At 39.7% G+C, this 10,269-nt stretch overlaps 1 protein-coding gene across 1 annotated transcript; it reads left to right on the top strand.

Moving 5' to 3' along the window:
* The first annotated feature begins 7,062 nt into the window (after positions 1-7,062).
* On the top strand, positions 7,063-10,147 carry LOC146649378 (N-lysine methyltransferase KMT5A-A-like). The gene is made up of 5 exons (XM_085386092.1): positions 7,063-7,105; positions 7,692-7,835; positions 8,990-9,152; positions 9,240-9,432; positions 10,016-10,147. Exons 1-5 carry the CDS (start codon positions 7,063-7,065, stop codon positions 10,130-10,132), a joined length of 660 nt encoding a protein of 219 aa, XP_085242218.1. The 3' UTR covers positions 10,133-10,147.
* The last annotated feature ends 122 nt before the right edge of the window (positions 10,148-10,269 follow it).

The following is a 10,269-nucleotide window of genomic DNA, read 5'->3' as shown; positions in this document are numbered from 1 at the left end:
TAAATCAGGCAAATCTTGACAAAAATGAAGGTCTTTAGGTTCAGTTATCAGTGCCTGCACAGCTTGGTTTCTTTTGTTGTTGACAAAATGTATCGAAATATAAAGTTTCAACATTTGTCTAATTATATTACTATTAATTAATGAGTCTTACTTCTCAAGATCAATGCACAAATTGTCTGACCTTCACTATGCAGAATGATGTGTGTGCAGATTTTGACCCTTGAAGAGTTTATATTAATCTGAATTAATATAATTGCATCTGCAATCCGCAGTTGAACTTGGAGATTCCTGCCGCTGTCATCTGATTCAGTATGATCATCAGGCTCAGTCTCGACTCTGTGTATCTACAAGAATTGATGAAAAAAGTCAACACTTTATTAATTATATTTTAAATTCAACTTACCTTATACTTTTTACAATATGGTATAAAATGCATATTGTTTCTTTAAAAACTAATAACACACTATTAAAAACTGCAGAATGCACAATTCCAGCTTCATTTAGTAATTCAATTAGTAAATAAAAGTGAGTAATTAAGTCACTTAATTAACTAAGCAACTGTAAATGTCACAGTATACAGAAGTACAATTCAATTTCAATTCAATTTTATTTATATAGCACCAAATCACAAAAAAAGTCGCCTCAAGGCGCTTCATAGGTACAGAGAAAAACCCAACAATCATACTGTATGACCCCCTATGAGCAAGCGCTTTGGCAACAGTGGAAAGGAAAAACTCCCTTTTAACAGGAAGAAACCTCTGGCAGAACCAGGCTCAGGGAGGGGCGGCCATCTGTTGCGACTGGTTGGGGTGAGAGAAGGAAAACAGGATGAAAGACATGCTGTGGAAGAGAGACAGAGGTTAATAACAGATATGATTCAATGCAGAGAGGTCTATTAACACATACTGAGTTATAAAGGTGACTGGAAAGGAAAAACTCAATGCATCATGGGAATCCCCGGCTGCCTACGTCTATTGCAGCATAACTAAGGGAGGATTCATGGTCACCTGGTCCAGCCCTAACTATATGCTTCAGCTAAAAGGAACGTTTTAAGCCTAATCTTGAAAGTAGAGATAGTGTCTGTCTCCCAAATCCAAACTGGAAGCTGGTTCCACAGAAAAGGGGCCTGAAAACTGAAGGCTCTGCCTCCCATTCTACTTTTAAATACTCTAGGAACAACAAGTAGGCCTGCAGAGTGAGAGCGAAGTGCTCTAATAGGGTGATATGGTACTACAAGGTCATTAAGATAAGATGGGGCCTGGTTATTTAAGACCTTGTATGTGAGGAGTAGAATTTTGAATTTAATTCTGGATTTAACAGGAAGCCAATGAAGGGAAGCCAAAACAGGAGAAATCTGCTCTCTCTTTCTAGTCCCTGTCAGTACTCTTGCTGCAGCATTTTGGATTAGCTGAAGGCTTTTCAGGGAGTTTTTAGGACATTCTGATAATAATGAATTACAGTAGTCCAGCCTGGAAGTAATAAATGCATGAACTAGTTTTTCAGCGTCACTAAGAGACAGGATATTTCTAACTTTAGAGATGTTGCACAAATGAAAGAAAGCAGGCTTACATATTTGTTTAATATGTGCATTGAAGGACATGTCTTGGTCAAAAATGACTCCAAGGTTCCTCACAGTATAACTGGAGGCCAAGGTAATGCCATCCAGGGTAAGAATCTGCTTAGATACCATATTTCTAAGATTTTCAGGGCCGAGTACAATAACCTCAGTTTGATCTGAATTAAGAAGCAGAAAGTTAGCGGCCATCCAGGTCTTTATGTCTTTAAGACATTCCTGCACTTTAACTAATTGGTGTGTGTTATCTGGCTTCATGGACAGAGCTGCGTGTCATCTGCATAGCAGTGTAAATGTATGCTATGTCTTCTAATGATACTGCCTAGGGGAAGCATGTATAATGTAAACAGAATTGGTCCTAGCACTGAACCCTGTGGAACTCCATAATTGACCTTAGTGGGTGAAGAGGACTCTCCATTTACATGAACAAATTGTAGTCTATTAGATAGATATGATACAAACCACTGGAGTGCAGTACCTGTAATACCTACAGCATGCTCTAATCGCTCTAATAGGATATTATGGTCAACAGTATCGAACGCTGCACTAAGGCCTAGCAGGACAAGCACAGAGATGAGTCCACTGTCAGAGGCCATAAGAAGATCATTTGTAACCTTCACTAAAGCTGTTTCTGTGCTGTGATAAGCTCTGAAACCTGACTGAAACTCTTCAAATAAACCATTCCTCTGCAGATGATCTGTTAGCTGTTTGACAACTACTCTTTCAAGGATTTTTGATATGAAAGGAAGGTTGGAGATTGGCCTATAATTAGCTAAGACTGCTGGGTCTAGAGATGGCTTTTTGAGTAAAGGTTTAACTACAGCCAGCTTGAAGGCCTGTGGTACATAGCCGATTATTAGAGATAGGTTGATCATATTTAAGATTGAAGCATTAATTAATGGCAGGACTTCTTTGAGCAGTTTTGTAGGAATGGGGTCTAAAAGACACGGAGGTTTGGAGGAAATAATTATAGAAGTTAACTCAGAAAGATCAATTGGAGAAAAAGAGTAACTTAACATCAACGGTACTAAAAGTAGCTGTAGATAATATTACATCTGTGGGATGATTATTGGTAATTTTTTCTCTAATGATAAGAATTTTATTTGTGAAGAAGTTCATGAAGTCATTACTAGTTAACGATGGTTGGCTCAAAAGTGCTCTGATTGTTTGTCAGGCTGGCTACAGTGCTGAAGAGAAACCTGGGGTTGTTCTTATTTTCTTCAATCAGTGATGAATAGTAAGATGTTCTGGCTTTGGGGGGGCTTTCTTATAAATCAGCAAAATATTTCTCCAATTATGATGATCCTCTAAATTTGTGACACGCCATTTCCTCTCCAGCTTACGAGTCATCTGCTTTAGGCTACGTGTTTGAGAATTATACCACAGAGTCAGGTACTTCTGATCTGAAACCTTAGTTTTCACAGGAGCTACAGTATCCAGAGTCATATGTAGTGAGGAGGTAAAATTATTATTAACAAGATAATTGACCTCTGTTGGGGTAGCGTTCAGATAGCTGCTCTGCTCTGTGTTGGTACAGGTCATTGAAGATGATAACAGTGGGTGGATTACATTCTTAAACATAGTTACAGCGCTTTCAGAAAGACATCTGTGATAAAGTCTACTCTCCACTGCTGTGTAATCAATTATTGTAAATGTAAATGTTATCAGGAAATGATCAGACAGGAGAGGGTTTTCAGGAAACACTGTTAAATGTTCAGTTTCTATGCCATATGTTAAAAACAAGATCTAGAGTGTGATTAAAGTGGTGGGTGGGTTCTTTTACATTTTGAGAGAAGCCAATTGAGTCTAATAACAGATTAAATGCCATGTTGAGGCTGTCATTCTTAGCATCTACATGGATGTTAAAATCACCCACAATAATTATTTTATTTGAGCTGAGCACTAAATCAGATAAAAAGTCTGAGAAATCAGAGAGAAACTCTGTGTAAGGCCCAGGTGGACAATAGATGATAACAAATAAGACTGGTTTCTAAAATTTTTCAGCTGGGGTGGACAATGTTAAGCATCAGGCTTTCAAATGAATTAAAAGTCTGTCTTGGTCTTTCATTAATTAATAGGCTGGTGTGAAAAATTGCTGCCACACCGCCCCCTCGGCCTGTGCTTCGAGGTTTCTGGTAGTTAGAATGACTCGGGGGTGTTGATTCATTTAAACTAACATAATCATCCTGCTACAACCAGGTTTCTGTAAGGCAAATCGATTGTTCTTTCTTTGTAATTGTTTATGTTTAAGTTGTTTGTTGCTGGTTTTTATTTTGTTTTTCGTCTGTTTGGGAGCTGACACAGTCTCAAAGGAGATGTTTTTTTTTGGGGGGGGGGGTAACAGGAGAAGAGAAGCTGCAGAGAGGCGTGTAAGACTGCAACTCTGCTTCCTGGTCCCAACTCTGGATAGTCATATTATGGGGGGTTTAATTAATTTGTCCATATTTCTAGAAATGAGAGCTGCTCCATCCAAAGTGGGATGGATGCCGTCTCTCCTTACAAGACCAGGTTTCCTTCAGAAGGTTTGCCAATTATCTATGAAGCCCACATCGTTTCTGGGACACCACTCAGACAGCCAGCAATTTAAGGAGAACATGCGGCTAAACATGTCACTCCTGGTCTGATTGGGGAGGGGACCAGAGAAAACTACAGAGTCCGACATTGTTTTGGCAAAGTTACACACCGATTCAATATTGATTTTAGTGACCTCCGATTGGCGTAACCGGGTGTCATTACTGCCGACGTGAATTATGATTTTACTGAATTTACGTTTACCCTTAGCCAGCAGTTTTAAATTTCCTTCAATGTCGCCTGCTCTGGCCCCTGGAAGACAATTGACTATGGTTGCCGGTGTCTCTAGCTTCACATGTCTGAGAACAGAATTACCAGAGTTTGACCCCCGACGGGTGTGTCGCCGAGTGGGGAAAAACGGTTAGACATATGTATGAATTTGAGGAGTGGAACCAAAATGCAGACACAAAGGAACGTGAAAGAAAATTTGAATATTAACAGAAAGCAAGCCGTTTATTAATCTCTACTTTTAAGATTAGGCTTCAAACTTTCCTTTTTGCTAAAGCATATAGTTAGGGCTGGATCAGATGACCCTGGATCCTCCCTTAGTTGTGCTGCAGTAGATGTAGGCTGCCAGGGGATTCCCATGAAGCACTGAGTTTTTTCCTTTCCAGTCACCTTTCTCACTCACTGTGTGTTAATAGACCTCTCTGCACTGAATCATACTTGTTATTAATCCACAGCATGTCTTTGTCCTGTCTTCCTTTTCTCACCCCAACTAGTCACAGCAGATGCCCGCCGCTCCCTGAGCCTGGTTCTGCCAGAGGTTTCTTCCTGTTAAAAGGGAGTTTTTCCTTCCCACTGTCGCCAAAGCGCTTGCTCATAGGTGGTCCTATGATTGTTGGGTTTTTCCTCTGTATCTATTATTGTGCAATCTACTGTACAATATAAAGCGCCTTCAGGCGATTGTTGTTGTGATTTGGCGCTATATAAATAAAATTTAATTTAATTAAAAGATTACAAAACAGAAGGCAGAGGTGAAGATAAACAATAACCTAACCTGGGGAAAATATTTTTTATTAAAAAAAAAACAACAAAAAAACCATGAAACCTGACATGGATACAAAGATACCTGGAACATGGAAACGTGGCACCAAAGACAACAGATGACCTGACACTGAACAAATTAGGACAGGACTTACAGTGGCTTGCAAAAGTATTCGGCCCCCTTTAACTTTCCCACATTTTGTCACATTACAGCCACAAACATGAATCAATTTTATTGGAATTCCACGTGAAAGACCAATACAAAGTGGTGTACACGTGAGAAGTGGAACGAAAATCATACATGATTCCAAACATTTTTTACAAATAAATAACTGAAAAGTGGGGTGTGCGCAATTATTCAGCCCCCTGAGTCAATACTTTGTAGAACCACCTTTTGCTGGATTCCATTAAAATTGATTTGTGTCACGGCTGGGAAGGCGAGCCGTGTGGTGTGGAGGAAGGAGGACCCGAGATGCAAGCAGTGGATGAAAATGCTAGTGAAGTTTATTTACAAGGTGTAGTGGCAAACAAGCAGTGGGGCATGACAAATAACTGAAGACACCTAAACTGGGAAGAACTAAAATAACAGACCTGGGAGCATACGACAAAGGGCTGAGAGGCCGAGACGACGACCAGCAGGACACCGAGTAACACAGACTGACACGGAGGAACACAGACAAACCGGCAACAGGCAGGAGAACACACAGGGCTTAAATACACACACCAGTAATCAGGGGATGAGAGACAGGAGGGCAATACGGCTGGGAGGAATCAGAGCTGACGGGACAGGGGAAACGTAAAGTGAACACACTCACATCAGACAGAGACCTTCACAATAAAACAGGAAACTCAGACACGGGGAACCAAACAAGACACAGAACTAAACAGACAGATTCACAAACAGACGGGGTGACACCATAGACAGAGACACAGACTCAGAGGCAGACCAAATATAAGACATAGAACTCAAACAATAATAATAATCATCATCATAATAATAAACTAGAAAATGATAATAAACTAAAAGCGCTAGGTCACCGACCCAGGACCATGACAATTTGTGTTTGTGGCAGTAATGTGACAAAATGTGGAAAAGAGGGACGAATACTTTTGCAAGCCACTGTAAGTACACAGAGAGATAATGAGGGGATGAGGAACAGCTGGGACAAGGGGAAACAAAACTAGACTCATTGCATATAGGACAAGGACTTTCCCAATAAAACAGACATCACAAGGGTAATCTAATAAACAAATGAACTTAGCAAACCTAAAGAACTTATAAACAAACATCGACATCCAAACAAACTAAAACTTAAAACGCTGGGTCAACAGACCCAGGAAAGTGACAGTAAAATCATTTATTATATACATTATACTTATTTTCTTAAATTGCTTATCTATTATCTGTATTTTCACTTGGGGGTCTAGGGGTGCTGCTCTTCTTTTCATGACAAATTAGGACATGTTTATGATAACACACTGACAATATCAGGACAATTTTGGCCTTACTCTATCAGTGAACAGCATGCCCATGCTAACTTAAACTAGACCAGCAAGCTAACCCCATGTGTATTAAGTGTTACTTCAGAATAGGAACCAAACAAATTAACGGAACGAAATTAACTGTAACAGCAGTTTGCAAAACATTGTGACAGTTCTCAAGTGTTCCTACCTCAAATACAGCACGTGTTGCTGTGTTTTTGTTGTTAAATGGACGAGGAGAGACCGTGGCTGGTGAGAGGATGCAGCATTTCGTCAGTGGAGCATAGAACGACGTCTCTGATTGGTCAACAAGTGAGTAAAGATGCATCTGATTGTTCGAAAGCCTCAACCAAAGAGCTGCTGGTCACGGCAAGATACAAACTCGCCGGAGCTCTGCGTGAACGGCACATCCGGGACCTTCAGCACTCAGGAGAGATTTATCTTGACGTATGTATTTACCTTTGATATCCATGATTTCACGCACGCTTCGAGGTAAAGTTGTATGTTTAACAAGCTAATTAATGTTAGCTAAATGGAATGGAAACAACACACAATCGATTTGAATAAAGTTAAAATGGTGCATGATGATAAATGGTAATAAATATACTTTAGCTTTATCTTCAGCAACAGATATTAGAAGTTAAATTTAATTGTTTTTAAATTTCCACTGGAGTTAAAGGGCCTGCGGCCCTCTCTGCATCTGCAACTGCAGAGACAGTCAGTCTAAGCTCTTTTTAAGTGTAGGCTACTGCAACACGCATTTTATTTCAAGATATGTTTTCTGGGATTTAAATGATAATATTAATGTTTTCCTGTTTAGCACAAATCAATGACATTAGTGTTTCAGTAATGGTAGTAAAGTGCACAGTTTACAGTATTTGTCCGTGTATTGGCATGTTAAAATTATTCGTGAAGGTAATTTAATGTCACATTACATTTGCAAAGTGTTTGCACTGGTATATTAGTCTGATTAGCAAATGCATTGTGATTTAAGGCAGAAAAATACTATTTAAAATACCATGTAAAGAAAGTACTGGTTGGTTTTGTCTTGCTGACTTTTCGTCATTTTCTCATGAAGATGTGTACAGGTTGAGCAGATTGAGAGTGAAGAACATGTCAAAAAGAAGACTCAGACTTCGTCCTGAAGCAGAGGCTGCTCACTTTATTTTATCTGGAAGTGACAAGACTTGTTTAAAGGCCCAATGGATCAATGACTATAAAGGTATGTTATATGTTGTTCCTTATGGCTACTGCATGAATATTACCAGAGCTGCAACTAATGTTTATTATAATATTTAATAATATTGTCATGGCCCTGCGACCATGACTCGGTGACTTTGTGTTTATGTTCTTTATTGTTATTACTTTCATTATTATTCATGGCTGTTTTGGGATGGTTTGTGTTTGGGATTTTAGACACTGGGTTCTGGGTTTGTGCTCCCTCTGTTGGTCCCTGGTGTTAGTGTTCCCCTGTCTCATCAGGTTAATCAGGTCCAGCTGTGTCTCCCACCTGTGTGTGACTTCCCAGTGTCTCTCTGTGTATTTATAGTGTGTGTTTGCCTCTGTTCCTCGTCGCGTCGTCTGTGTTCATACCTGGTGTAATCCTCTGCGTGCTCTCCCTGCTGTTCTCCCTTCATGTTCAGGTTTCCCACTCCTCTGTGTAGTTTATCCCAGTTTAGTTTCATCCTTAGTTCTGTTTGCCATCTCCACTTTGTGTTTGATATTATCAATAAATCACCCTCACACCTGAATAAGTGCTGCGTTTTGGGTCCTCCTTCCACTCTCCACACGGCCGCTGCCCCGGACCGTGACAAATATATAACAATTGCTTCAGTTTCCCTGAGGGAACCTCCCAAAGCTAGCTAGCTATCTATCTATCATCTAGATTAAAAAATGTTTTATATTTTCATGTATTTGAAATTTGTTGCCAACTATTTTAATAATTGTTTTTTTTATTATTAGCATTTATTTATTGTATCAACTCATTTGTTGCAGCCCTGAACGTAAGCATCTAGATCAGGGGTGCCCAATCCCGGTCCTCGAGAGCTACCGTCCTGCAGCTTTTAGATGCATCCTTGTTCCCACACACCTGAATCAAATGGTTTGATCTCTTCAGCATGCCATCATGTTTGGCAAAGGCCTGATAACAAGCCATTCATTTGATTCAGGTGTGTGGGAACAAGGATGCATCTAAAAGCTGCAGGACAGTAGCTCTCGAGGACCGGGATTGGGCACCCCTGATCTAGATGTTCCCCTCACAATTAAAACATTTTGTGATTGTTTGTTCTGCATATGTTTTGTCAGTGGCTGATCAGCTGCAGTAAACCTGATTTGGATTGTATTACTTAACGCTACTTATTGAACATCTTGTATTAGGACGTGGTGTATTTGCCTCTGAACCAATTGAAAAGGGATCCTTTGTGGTCGAGTACCGTGGGGAGCTTATCTCAGAACATGAACGGGACAAGCGGCAGAAAAAGTACACAGAAAAGCAAACTGCTTTCCTATTTGATTTTAAATGGAAAAATAGCACATGGTGGTAAGTAAAGGCATATACAATATCAGTTGTTCTTTACAACATTATGTTTTTAGTGAACAAAACATATGTTCTTTTCTTCACTTTTAGCATTGATGCCTCCCGTGAAGACGACTCACTTGGCCGGCTGGTTAATGATGACCACAAGTACCCAAACTGCAAGATGAAACAGCTGGCAGTCCAGGATAAACCTCATCTCTGCTTGTTTGCTATTGAAAATATCCAAGCGGAGAGTGAAATCACCTATGACTATGGAGAATCTATGTGGCCATGGCGAGCTCTGGTAAGTAAATCCTCTTCATAGATTGTGCAGTACAGGGAATGTTAAATATTAGTAGATGAAAAGATAGATATTATTCTAGTTATGAAGACCAGAGTAGATCAGTGCAGGGTTTTATTGACAAAATTTGATATTTTTGTCCTTTTACAGATGTTTTTGTCCATTTAACCTGAAGCGGATCAGTTTACATGATTGGATTTCTGGGGAAATAGATGGCTTTACATCAGTGTTGGGTTTAGAGCTTTTATTGCCAACAGCAGGACAAGTTAGAAGTCAGGAACATGAACTCTACATGTGTTCAGTCGTCATGTCCTCATATTGTTTCAAGCTGTGAAGAACATGAGTGTGTTTCAGAATACGTCCTCATATGGTTGGACCAACAACTCTAGTGTGTGTGTGTTACACTGTCCTCATATTGTTGGGTAGCAGAACTGTACTGTGTTAAGTTTCTATAGAATCTGGCATAAGGAAGTCAGATCCTTCTGTAATAATGTTCACTGAAACAAGTATGATCTGTAGTTAATGAGCTAGTCAGCATTTGTAGTACAGAATGTTTCTGACATTATATTGTTGTCTTTTGTTGCAGACACCAAGTGTTGTGACCCTGTCCCAACCTCCTACAGACCAAGAAGTGAGTGACAAATCCACTTCATTCCTCCAACAGGTTACGCATAAATTTTTGTATTTGGAATCAAGTATATGAGTCAGTTGGGCCTAGTGCATAAATGAAATGCACTTTGATTGTATTAAAACAATCAGTTTGAGTGAAAGTTTCCCAAAATCAACATTAGCATTAGGAGAAGGAAATTGGCTATACCAGTTGTTAGTCCAAACTTTCCC

This window comes from Rhamphochromis longiceps, linkage group LG17 (assembly GCF_057381845.1).
Source record: "Rhamphochromis longiceps isolate RC_006_pf linkage group LG17, R_longiceps_female_GT1.1, whole genome shotgun sequence".
In the NCBI taxonomy this organism is placed as follows: domain Eukaryota; kingdom Metazoa; phylum Chordata; class Actinopteri; order Cichliformes; family Cichlidae; genus Rhamphochromis; species Rhamphochromis longiceps.
The sequence above is the reverse complement of the archived record's forward strand: the minus strand, read 5'-3'. Positions and strand labels throughout refer to the sequence as shown.

What these genes read in the sequence shown, in the direction of transcription:
- LOC146649378 (XM_085386092.1), top strand. Translation starts at nt 7,063, where the DNA reads ATGTATTTACCTTTGATATCCATGATTTCACGCACGCTTCGAG. An exon ending in ATGGATCAATGACTATAAAG is followed by an intron (nt 7,836 to 8,989) that starts GTATGTTATATG and finishes ATCTTGTATTAG; the next exon opens with GACGTGGTGTATTTGCCTCT. An exon ending in TGTGGCCATGGCGAGCTCTG is followed by an intron (nt 9,433 to 10,015) that starts GTAAGTAAATCC and finishes CTTTTGTTGCAG; the next exon opens with ACACCAAGTGTTGTGACCCT.